The 12,745-nt window shown below is 39.2% G+C and overlaps 2 protein-coding genes across 2 annotated transcripts in view; both read right to left on the bottom strand.

Annotated features, from left to right (window-relative positions):
- The window catches only part of LOC116317277 (protein Shroom2-like), a 37,582-nt gene extending 33,579 nt beyond the window's left edge, over window positions 1-4,003 (bottom strand). Inside the window, exons 1-2 of the mRNA XM_039606285.1 lie at window positions 3,909-4,003; window positions 1,345-1,601 (exon numbers count right to left, since the gene is read on the bottom strand). Coding sequence (XP_039462219.1) covers window positions 1,345-1,560 — 216 coding nt within the window. The 5' untranslated portion in view covers window positions 1,561-1,601; window positions 3,909-4,003. The remainder of the gene's footprint in view (window positions 1-1,344; window positions 1,602-3,908) is intronic.
- Window positions 4,004-10,199: 6,196 nt separating this feature from the next.
- LOC116316868 (growth/differentiation factor 8-like) lies at window positions 10,200-12,636 on the bottom strand. The gene is made up of 3 exons (XM_031735515.2): window positions 12,284-12,636; window positions 11,070-11,437; window positions 10,200-10,805 (listed from the first exon to the last, which is right to left on the bottom strand). Exons 1-3 carry the CDS (start codon window positions 12,621-12,623, stop codon window positions 10,425-10,427), a joined length of 1,089 nt encoding a protein of 362 aa, XP_031591375.1. The 5' UTR covers window positions 12,624-12,636; the 3' UTR covers window positions 10,200-10,424.
- Window positions 12,637-12,745: the final 109 nt, after the last annotated feature.

Below are 12,745 nucleotides of genomic sequence, written 5' to 3'. Positions count from 1 at the left end.
ATATCCGATGTTTTAGAAAGCGACTGCTGTTTGAACGGTCATGTCGCATTAAATCCGTCTTTTACGTCACTGACACAAGACAGACGCCAATTATCAGCGCCGGAGAAGCGCCCGAGAAGACATCGCGAACGCTTCCTGGCCATCCAGTGTAGATGTCAGTGAAACTGTTGGGAAGACAACGTGAACATTTTATTTGTACTGTATAATCTGCAGATTCTGACAGAAATCTGCAACTATCCTTTGAAGCACCGCTCCTCTAAAACAGCAATAAGGATCATTATTAGGTTATTTACATTATTATGTAAATAACAAAATAACTTAAAGCAAAAATTGGGAAACGTAAAGTCCGAAGTCTTTATATTAAGGCTCATCAGTCAAACAATATTGTTTGCTCTGGGTCTAAACAGAGCGCGTTGTGTGTGACGTCTTCTTTTGCGCATGCGGGCCGCTTTGAGCGTTCACACTAGAGCGCGTTTGCTGTCGCGTTTTATGTGTAGTGTGAACAAGCAGACAAAAAAATCGGATTTGATAAAAAAATTGGAATTGAGCATTAAGACCTGCAGTGTGAACGTAGCCTAAAGGCAAACGCAACATACAGCTTAGCCATTCATTTCCTATTTAAGCACTGCACATTCATAAAATAAGAATAATTAGTTTTACTAGCTAGTATATTGGGAATGTATTGTTCAAACCAGACGTTTGAACATCTAGTTAAACATTTCAGACATTAATTAAAAAAACTTCAGATGTGTCTGACTCCCATCAACAGCTGTATTTTAAAAACTATAGTGATATGATATGTAACCGATCTACTACCAGTTGTGATGTTGCAGAGCTCTGTGTGTATGCACTGCTGAGAAAGGATATGGAGATGTGCTTGGGGGCAGAAACATAATTAAAAACCTGAAACACTTAAACCCAGTGTAACAATTATCTGTAGTGCCAGTCCTCCCAAATCTTTCTGGTAACACCATCGACCTTTGTTGTTTCATTTGAATAAACACTCCTAGCAATAACTATTGTAATCACGCACAAAAAAAGACATTTTAATGCATTCATTACAGTGCAATTTGCAATAAATTAACTTTATGTTGTGTTTTTATTATTCATTTAAATACTCTCCTCCCTAAAAATGTATCTGACAAATACATACACAATCAGTCCATGCCTTTCTGGCTCAAAATGGACACTACTTAGTTTAACTAAATCCTGACGGCAGTCCTTTAACACCAAGAGACGGGCAACTGAATCTGCCCTTCACAGGTAAATAAGGTTAATGAGTAAAAAAATGATTACATGTTCTTTTAAATCACTGTACAAAAAGCACAAAGTTCTGCATGTTACCTTTGTGATTATCAGGGGTTCTCTGTGTTCAGTGCCTCCCCTCAGTGTGAAGCCCCACGGAGCTCTGCCTTGGAGCAGCACCTCCACCAGCTCCCTGTCCTCCTCTTCCTCTACGTTCTTCTCCTTTACTGTACCTCTCCATTTGTCCACCTCTCTCCACCACTTCATCTTCCCTGCTGAGAGCTTCAGGTCATCTCTGTAGTCCACAGCATGCATGACGCCTCTGGTTCAGTGAGCTCCATCAACACCAGCTCACTCTAAGGAAAGACGGAGCATTTAAAGACAGGGGCACCACCAAGGGGGGCCGGGGGGGGCACGGGCCACCCCCACAAAGTTTGTTGGCTCCCTCTGGGCAAGAATGTCCTATGTTGGTAATAATTTTGATAAACGTGAGGATAAGTGAGAGGAAGACACTGTACAATGAGTTGAAACCTTAACTTGTTATTTATTTTTGCATAAACAATTTCTGTCATTCATATTGTGTCACGTTATATCTCCCTCACAATTTCCCGTCACCGCTCCCCTGTATTTTATTGGCCCCCATATGGCCACCCCAATGAAAACGTTCTGGAGGTGCTCCTGTTTACAGAGCCAAACGGCAATAATTAAATAGCTGTTAGCTGTCTGCTAGGCTACATCTAGCCACTGAATAGGATCGCTGGACTCTGTTTGTGTCTTTGTTGCATTTTTAATAAAGTTATTTGACAAATAATATGGATTTTATTTGTGAAGTTTGAGAATGTCTGAAACTGGTTAGCAGGTAAATGGGTCTATGTCTTATACCTGTACAGTTTATAGGCAGAGATGGGCAGTAACGCGTTACTTGTAACGCGTTACTGTAATCTGATTACTTTTTTAAAGTAACGAGTAATGTAAGGGATTACTATTGCAAAAACGGTAATTAGATTACTGTTACTTTCACGTAGGAACGCTGCGTTACTGCGTTACTAAAACCGTGATTTTTTGCGAGAACGTCTCATGACAGTGACGTGAGCGAGTGCGACGTTCATGACAACAGCTGTCTGCAGATCATAATATATCGAGTGCGCAACAGAGTGTAGCATGCAGCGTTTAAAGCGTGGAAGTATTGACCTTATTTTGAGTTTGATTCCATAAAAAGTGACAAAAACATTAGCGTCCGTTGTGCGTGGGAAGAAAACTTCTTTTTACAGCGAAAAAACCCCCTTAACTTCCAAGCAAGCGCCGAGTGCGCTACGACGTAATGTGAAACTCACAGAGAAACTCGCGGAGTCTTCAACTGACCGCTGCGGCACACCTGCACCAGGCTAAACCTCCGCCTACTCCCGTCCTACTTTACAGGTGAAAATAGAGCAACTAGCCTTTGACTTTATTTATTTTCTGCTGTGTTTTACTTGCATCTATTTGAAAGACTGAGTGTAAACACAAAAAAATATTTTATTTTATGTGCTGGAATGTGCAGAAAATAGGTTTAAATGTTAAACAAATTTCTTCCAGTCAGAGAATGTTGCATATAATTTAATTTTTGCTTGATGCATAAAGTTAAAAGATTAAAACTAATAAAACAAGTTTTAAAAGGAGACATTTCCATTTGATTACATTTTGTATGATGGATTATGCAGAAAAAGTAGAATTGGGCTGAAAGATCTATCGCTTTATCACCTATTCAGGTTGTAAATCGTGTTTTTAAAAAGTAACTAAGTAACTAATTACTTTTGAAAATAAGTAATCAGTAAAGTAACGGGATTACTTTTTGGGGGAAGCAATCAGTAATTAGTAACTGATTACTTTTTTCAAGTAACTTGACCAACACTGTTTATAGGTGCAATCTGCTAACCAAGCTAGCATTAGCTGATAATTTAGCCCATCACCCACTCGTTGAGGTTTGGTGACTTTTGGCTCCAACATGGCAGTAAGTAAACATTAACATTATAATTACCATCTTACCATCTTTTATGTACAGTCTATAGTGTTATGATAAGGTCATAAAATTGTAATGGCTAATGTTTTACACTGAAAACCTTTTAAAGTGAGTGAATGTGATGTATTACTGGGGGGAAGTGTTAATACCATTAAAGCATCTAGTTTAAAAAAAAAGAAAAAAAAGGGCTGTTTTCATCCAGCGATTTCCAAACAGTTTGAAAACCCCGGTCAGTGATGGTTTTTAAACCTTTAACACTAAAGTGTATTAGAAATGTTTACCCAGAGCCTAAATCAGTGATAAAACAAGCTGTTCCAACCACACAACCGTACCAAAGCTTGTTGTGGTCAGTTTGCCACACCCCCATAGAATATGATACAACGTTAAACTGACAGGCAGCACCTTCAGTGTTACAAATGCTGACATACATGTCACATAAACTGCCCCAATCAGCCTTATGTCTTTTATGTTTTTAAATATGTTTTAGATATACAAAATATCGCATATTTTACCACTATATAAATGTGAAAACACCACTAACCATATTACGGCAGATAAAAATCAATTATGATTGTATTAGAAATTAAAATGAGCTAAAATCGAAGAAAGTTGAAAATGTAACCCTTATTTTATGATTTATATAATTTCGACACCTTTGACTTACTGTAAACGAACCTTCTCTCCACAGCCTCCAGCAGGTGATGGTCTCGCTCTGCTTTCTCCGGTCTTTTCTTTTAACCTGAAGAAACTCGAACCGCTGCTCGTCCTGAACGGCTTTTCAGAAAACTTCAACCCTCCTCAGAGACTCTCAATCGTTTCTCCCTCGGTCTTCTTACACCTGTCTTATGATGTCACTACGCCCCCTAGCGGCGGCGTCTCACCGTTTGATGCCTTCACTTGCTCCTATAAACTTCATTCTCCAATGAACCTTTCATTTACTGACATTTGTCATCCCCTATGTAGCAGGTGTATCAGAGAAACTCAGGAGAGTTTTCTCCAAACACAACATCCCAGTGTACTTCAGACCCAGCAACACACTCAGACAGAAACTGGTTCACGCGAAAGACAAAACTCCTAAACACAGACTTAACAATGTGGTGTATGCTGTACAGTGCAGCGAGGAATGCCCAGACCTCTACATCGGAGAGACCAAACAGCCACTTCACAAGCGCATAGAAGAGCCACCTCCACGGGACAAGACTCAGTAGTTCATCTGCATCTAAAGGACAAAGGTCACTCTTTCGAGGATGCCAACATTCACATTTTGGACAGAGAGGACAGATGGTTTGAAAGAGGAGTGAAAGAAGCCATTTACGTCCACTGTGAGCGACCATCTTTGAACAGAGGCGGTGGTTTACGACACCAACTGTCTGCCATCTATAATCCAGTTTTGAGTTCCCTTCCCAGACGCCTTAACGCCCACTCACACCCTGGGCCATCTGACCTCAGGAAATCACATGATAGGGTGTTGCCAGGTTTCACAATGAGCTCACCTGAAACCCTGGCTGATTGGGACCCACACCCACTTTCACACCTTGGCTCATGTGATTAGGTAGAGGATCATCCGGGGGTCCTTTGTCCCTCTTTGGGGGGAAACTCCCACTGGGCTTAAATCTGGGACTCTCCACCATTGACCCTAGAACTGAAGAAGCTTCTTGGATGAGAGGTGAAACGTCTTCAAGCAACTCAAAGAAGTCCAGACGCTTTTCTTTCCAAGCTCCTTAGACTACGATGACCTGGATGACTGAGAAACTTCACAGACTTAAATCTACATCTTTCCTTTTCTGTTCTTAAACCTTAGTCATGAAGTAAATATTTTAGTGATTACTCTCTTATTAGCTCCATCCTTCCTTTCGATCAGCCAGGTACAACAGCTCATTGAGGGTTTTAACTGCAGACAAACTGCATATTTAGGTTTGTGACTACTTGTTTTAAAAAGCTGATTCCATAATTTTATTCTTATGATTTTGGAAAAAAAATATCTGTGATTAATAACAATACTCTACATTATTCAAGATACTCTATTTTATTATACTCTTTCAAGGTTATCTTCCATTTTGGATATAATTTACAATAAAGGTGACAAATGAACCCACATTTACAGACCAAGTGTGGCAGAAAGAAAAGCTCAGCGTGTCTCTCTTCATCAGCAACACTACGCAAAAACTAGCAGTTAGAGTTTCACACATTTCTGGTCCTCAAATGCAGCAACACAGCCTGATGTTTAGACCTCAAAGTGGGAAACTCAGAGCTGGAAGTTAGCACCCTTTTTGCAGGGGGAAAAAACCCATCTTTGTTTGTTAAATGCACCTGCCACCTGCATATGCAATTTTAACAAGAGACTAAATAAGTGTGATGAGTTTACTTCAGTTCACTGCACAGTCACCCACGTGGATATGTGTCACCCGTGGACGCTCTGTTCCAACAGCGGGACAAAGACGTTTGGGTCAGAAACCCCCGTGAAGCACAACAACAGTCAGGACATCTGCACGCGGCTTCAAATTGAGCTGAAACCTCCCTGCTAAGTCACGCTTTCTGTTCTCACACTTGAATTTTGGCTGACAGAGCCAAAGTTTCCTGATTATTTACACACTATTGGACCAGTCAGTGACTTTCTCCCGATTTGTCCTCCATGGAAGGAGGCTGAAAGTTATTCTGTTTATATAAACTGTTTGAATGCTTGTTAAGGCTAAACATGGGCAAAGTTAAAAAAAAAAACAACCCACGAGGTCAGGGGATGTACAAGTCCTCGCTCTGAGCCAAAACCCAGAATTCAATCTGCTTGAGTTTTTTCTACACTGGCTCTGTGTGATGTCATAGAGGGGGGAGATATCCCTAATATTGTCAGCTCAGGCACAATAAACTCAGGGGTAGGAGTCAAAACTGCTTGTTTCAGACCGAGGAGAGTTCGAGCTACTCTAAAAGAGCCCAATAATGAAAGGACATAGAGCTGGCAATAAGCACAACAGATTTTCCACCACCGTCATTCACATCATAAATTCCACCTCTTACTGTTCATCTGCAAAACTGAAAAAAGTATTACAACCAAACTTTCATCGAGCAGTTTTCAGATCAAAGCTCTAAAAAACAACAACGCTCACCGTCTGATTAGCAGCTAAAAACACAGAAATCTCCCCGAGGAGGTGGTGGAGACTAAAAATTAGGAGGTGTGAGACTTTTTTACATTAAGGTCTACAGTGAGATAACAACCCAGTTTTGCTTTAAATTTTTACAGTATTTTTTTAAACTCACAGTATATATCTGACACAAGAACAGGAGAACAGAGTCTTCAGAAAGTCGCTGAACAGCATAAATGCATGTAAATGATGGAGTCACAAAGACAAGATGCTTCACAGCAGAGGAAACCGCTCAGTCAGATCTTCCATTTGGCGAGAGGTCGTTCAGAAAATTGTATTTGATTTTATCAAATGCTCCATATGACCAGTCATATTCAGAAGCATGACTGTGGTCTTTATGGTAATGTATAGGCAGCTTGTTAATTTTTGAATCAAAATGTTTGTAAGAGCATGCTATATAATAACCTGTGGTGTTTTCTTGTTGAATAAAAGCATCCCAGTAAAGTATTTCACACGTCAGGTCCTTAATGAGATTGAGTTTGACATACTGCAGGAGTTCTGTTATAGGTTTAGTTTTCAGATTTTACATAATAAAGTACTTTGACACTGCAGTCATTACAAACTGTCACACAATGAAGCTGATTCATTTTTTATGGATCCTTTTATGGATCTTCCTGAACTTAACACACCTTTAAATTTCTTATTTTTCCTGACCAACAGTGTTGGTTCACATCACTGCAACGATGTAGTGGTATACAGTACTGTGCAAAAGTGCAAAAACCCTCATTTCTTTCTGCTTTACCTCCAGTTAGACAGACTTTGTTGTAATTCTTTTAAGTGCTCTTGAGCAACAGTTCTCCAGACTTTCTGAAGGTCTTTCAAAGTGTTTCTTTTGATACTGGCTCCTTTTTCACTCATTTTCAGTTCACTCCTTCTACCTGGACATTTTGAGAGGATGACAACAAAGAATTGATTTAAACTAATCTTTTGGTAGTTTAGGAATCACCTTGTTGGTATAAAAATGCCATTTAATTCTGTCAACCTGTGTTATTGTTAGCATTTTTCATAGATTCAAGTTTTTCTAACAGGCTGCTTATAATAAACTACTGTTAGCAGAAAACTTAACATATCTCAGGATGGTGTGCAGCGTATCTCTAAAAAGTTGAGGAAACTGGACAAGGGGAGGACAAAAGCAGAAGTATCAAGCCTAGCAATGTATATTCATGTCAAGTAAAAGGAACATAATCCAGCAAAGACCTGACACAGATCCCAAACAGATCCTAGATTCCAACGAAAGGCAGAAATATCCAAAGAAGAGCTTTGAATCTCGTTCAGGAAGCATGAAGAACTATTCCTGAAGACTACTTTCCTATTCCTGAAGAAATGATATATTTCCCTTTTACCATATAAGGAAATGAGTTTCACAAGACTTTTGCACAGTACACTGGGACTTCTCTAAGCTAATTCTGCTGATAAAAAATAAATACTGAAGTCACAAAGCTCAGCGAAGAGAACATGGCAAAGAAATTATGTACCAAAATGTGACAGTACTTTATGAGGCAGTGATTACATTCAACGTTTAGACTCAGAATAAAGAGACTATATTCATTTATGACAAATCTTCGCCCCAAATTACCCCACAATAGCTTTTTCTCCTGCCTCCAGTTAACACGTGAGTAAGTCTCTGCACACAATCCACCACGACAAAAATACAACAGCAGTATAAAATTCCAACATTGAATAACACACCTGCAACAACGTCCTCAAAAAAAAGAAAAGGGAAAAAAAGAGCAACTCTTTTCCTCTCAAATGAGCGCTGGAACAGGGAGAGGGACAAAGTGTCAGATCAGAGTCATTCAGTTCATGTTTTTCAAAATAAAGGCGCACGTGGAAGATGCCCTGCAGGGTTTGCTCTGGTCAAGGCTCATGTCAGGACACGATTTCATAAAATAGGACGGGAAGCAGCAGGGGTCCATCTACTGAGTCTGAAAGTCGTGTTTTGTGTGAAAGTTGAGTTAGGATGGCATAAAAATTCCAGACATTTTCACATATGATTGTCTGATACTACTGTGTTTAGACCCCCATAGTGATTCCACCAAAGTACAAAGTGCTGATTAAGTTAAAAATGCATTTTTATGTGCATACAGAACATTTAACAAACACTGGAGATATGAAGGTAACATTAACAATAATACAGATTTCTGATTGTGCACAATACTGTAACTGAAAAGTAACAGCTGGATAAGCCATGTTTTTCTTCAAAGGCGGCCTATTCTGCTTTTTCTTATTTCCTGCTATATTTAGCCCATTTCAATGGTGAATGTTCATATTAAACATGGCCAAGTTTGAATTAATGCAGTTAGTATGTATGTAATCATAGAGCCAAACTCTCTGGCTTCAGCTAGTTAAACTACTTACAAATCCAAGCTCTGCAAAGCACTCTGTAAATAACAATTAAACATGATGAAATTAGTTTTAACCTACAAAACTAATTTCAGCAAAGACGCCTTCATCGGGGAGTTACACAGGGGTCCTTCATCTGCTCAACCATCTTTTAAATAAAACTTTTATGGTCCAAAGTTTGACTTTGAGTTTGTGACTGCTGTTAAATTTCAGCTTCACATTTACCATGAAAATGAATCAGGATCTTTAATTTGGGACAGATTCATTAAAAAATGACTCATTTTTATCATCTTCAAATTGCATAATAAATTAATGGCCCAACGTTTGGACATATAAAATGACTGTTGTGAAATTTCATCTTTATATGGCAAATACTTACTTTTAGATATTTACTTTTTTTTTAAAGTCCTGTTTAACCTTTTTTTTTTCATTCAAATTCCATGTTGAATCGAGCAAATATGACACGTTGTACCCTAAAAACAAAAAAATATCAGCAGCTAGTCCAGATCAAAATTTGAATACATCAAAAATTCTGGTGCTTCCAGATGGTATTCTAATTTTTAAAAACAAGAATTTTCTTCATTTTTGTGACTAACGATTTAATGTTAAAGAATATTTTACGTTTTACTTTTCATTATTGTAAAATATAACTATATATCATTCAAAAATTGTCACTAGTTTTCTTTTGCAATGTAAAGTTTTTTTAATAGCGTGCACTCAAATATTTTTTTGCATTTTAGCCAGCCAATACTCAGACATTTTTTAATGACTCTGTCCCAATTTACCTGAATTATTTTGATGGTAAGAAATACCAGTGAATATTTTAGGCTTTTATTGTTAATATTTTGAGATATTCATGTTCAAACATTGCCTTACACTTTAATGTGCGAAAAGGCCTGAAAGTGGGTAAACACACCATTAAAAAAAAGACGTATGTGTGTAAGACTGCATCTTCTGGTATTTTCTGAAAAAGTGAATATATTAACAGTGATTATCTCAAAAGCCTTAAAGATTAAACTAAAAACAATAACTTATATTCAATAAGTCTTGTATAACAATATAGTCAATGACTATTTGTAAAGGTTGTGTAAAAACTGTTATGGTTTAAACTTTACTATTTGATTAGCACTCCTCATGGAGCAGTTTAAAGAGAAAAACAGCTCTACAAAGCTAACAGCAGACACACACGCACGCAGTTAGAGAACATAGTGCAGCATTTAGCAGCTAAAAATACAGACATTTTCCCAGAGGAGACCAAAAACTGTGCTAAAGAGTCACTTGTAATACTATACTTTTACTAACTTTTACTCTTGTATTCAGTTTTGAATCCTGTCTAAATGCGTTATATATATGAGATATGAGATATACTTAGCATTTAATATATTTAGATTTTTGTCTAAATGCTCTTTTTGCACATTTGAAATTGTCTTTCTGTTGAAATACATTTTTAAAATTTTTTTGTTTTTGTTGCGTGTTTGCGTCCTGTTTGGTCAATTTTTGTTTGGATTAGAACACAAAGACCAAAACTGAATAACTGAAATGACTTATTTCATAGTTTTGGATGTTTTTTAACATCTTCGGAACCTGTTTATTGGCTGCTTTTCTTAAACTACTAAATCATACTGAAAAAAAAAGTGCAATATTTGAAATCTTTGCATCATTTCTGTTAGACATTTCATCCTCAAGGATGCCTGATATCCTCAAGAGCAGCCACAGTGGTCAACCACCATGGAGGAGATCTTTCCATAGATGATCTGCTCTTTGCGGTTGAAGTAGAGCATGTTAATGGGCGACATCTTGGTGGGCGTGCAGCAGGGCCCAGCTGTACCCCGTGGGTTAGCCTTGTTCACCAGGTGTGCATGTGGGTACTGCTGCAGGTGCAGGAACTCACACTCCCCCGAGCAGTAGTTTGCTCGGTAGCGTTTGGGCGCGATAATCCAGTCCCAACCGAACTCCTCAAAGTCAACGGTGAGTGGGTATCTACAGCAGCGTGTCTCCACAGACTCTTCATCACAGTTGAGGCCCGAGTCACGACGGGATCTCTTGAGGTTGTCGAGGATCTTGACCTCGATGAAGGGTTGCTAGGAAGGAGTTGTAAATGGAAAATTAAACAGTAATGCATAAGACAGGCTGGAAGGTTTATAGTTTATAGTGCCTATACCTGACCACATAGTTTTTGGTGCCTCACTTTATTAAGTAATAATTTTGTTTCATTATAAAAATGATCATAGGTACTGAGTTCACTTGAAATTTAGCCAATAATTAACCATTGCTTAAGTGTAATGCATAAAAATAGCTGCTACAACAAACCAATACTTATAGAGTCATAGAGGAAATAGACTCACCAGTCCTTCCTCTCCAGGCTCTGCTGAAGTAACGGCCAGATCTTCTCCTTTGGAGTCATAGGCGTTGATTTCTATGCCGTAGTGGGTTTCTGGTTGACGAAGCCAAGCCTGCAGCAGAGACTTGATGTCGATGCTCTGCCAGGAGCCAGCACCAGCGTCGGTGTCAATCTTCAGGGAGCGAACCCGGACGCGGGTGTTGTTTCCCTCCTTGCCAGGTTTGAGGCGGGAGACCTGCAGGAAGACGGTGGTAACCACGTCGGCAGGCCGCAGGTGAACCCACAGCTGAGCGCTCAGGATGTTTTTGGGCTGAATCTTTGGACTGAGACTGAACAGACAACAGGACAATTCGTCCTGGGCGATTGGATTGTCTGGAAGAAGTGAGTCATATAAAAAAACAAAAACAAAAACATTATGCTGTTGCATTAAAAACATTTTCACATAAACTTTTGGTTGTCATGCATGCAGACATTCACGAAAGGATATTATTATAATTATTAAAAATATTTATTAAAACTGGAAATTCTGTTTTTGCTGTGCCACTACAATATTTTTAGTGCCCCCCCCATGTGGCCACCCCTATGAAAAAATTCTGGAGGTGCCCCTGATCATTTGAACGACGTTATTCCAGTTAGTGCTGTCAGTCAGTTGTCTGTTTTGTCTCCTTTTTGGAAAATTAAATTAACAAATTTGGAGAAATTCTGTCGCTAGACTTTAATGGTGATTTAAGATATGAGTGGTATTAGCACGATAACTCCTTAAATGTTTCATTTGTCCTTCAATAATGGTATTTTGCATCACCATAACTTCTAAATTCATCAACTACTTAATCTAAGATTAAAATTCTCCAGATTAAAACGACAGAAATCTGGTGCTAACCACCCCAATTGAGCATGTGAAGGCTGGGAGGCTCCCTCAAACGCTCAACACCAGTAATACCAAATACAAATCCTCATTAAAGATAACTGTTGGTCACCTGCCATTAAGATTTCATGGCTAATGTAAATATAAACATCGTATCATATAAACATTTACGGCCTTAAAGTCGTAACTCAGGTCTGTTTGGTCGTTTGCGCCTCAGCAGTATCCTATTTTACTGCGCCTCTTTACGCACAGGATTTACGCACAAAAAAGTGCAAAACAATTTATTTATGTATTCATGTATTTAATATTTTTTTTATTTTAGGTATAAACCCCTTAGTGGTTTGTTTAGTTACGCGTTGTTGCCATTGTGATGATGGTCTCCGTGGTTGCGTGGTCCTCGTCCTCCACCCGCGGATCATACTGGTCCAGCAGCTGTGTCAGAGGAGGCGCTTTGGGGATCAGCTGGCGGATCATATCGCGGCTGATGTTGGGCGCCTGCTCCAGCCGCAGGATGCTGAGGATTTGCGACTTGATGCTGTGGAGCCTCATCTGCTTGCTGTGCTCCCGGAAGTCGCAGGCCGAACACTGCTCTCCGCTCTCCCCCAGCAGCTTGGAGGTCTGGTTCATCTCCATGGCAAAACCCGATGAGGAAAAGAAGATAACGGAGACGCTCAGGCAGAGCGAGAGGAGCATGCTGGAGAGAAGAAGTGAGCGCAGTGACGCCGTCTGATGTGAGCCTGTCCCCCCAGGACTTTATGATTGGCTGCATTTTTTTTTTTTTTTTTTTTTTTTTTTTTTTTTTTAGAAGTGACATT

This window comes from Oreochromis aureus, linkage group 23, assembly GCF_013358895.1.
Source record: "Oreochromis aureus strain Israel breed Guangdong linkage group 23, ZZ_aureus, whole genome shotgun sequence".
Classification (NCBI taxonomy): Eukaryota; Metazoa; Chordata; class Actinopteri; order Cichliformes; family Cichlidae; genus Oreochromis; species Oreochromis aureus.
The sequence above is the reverse complement of the archived record's forward strand: the minus strand, read 5'-3'. Positions and strand labels throughout refer to the sequence as shown.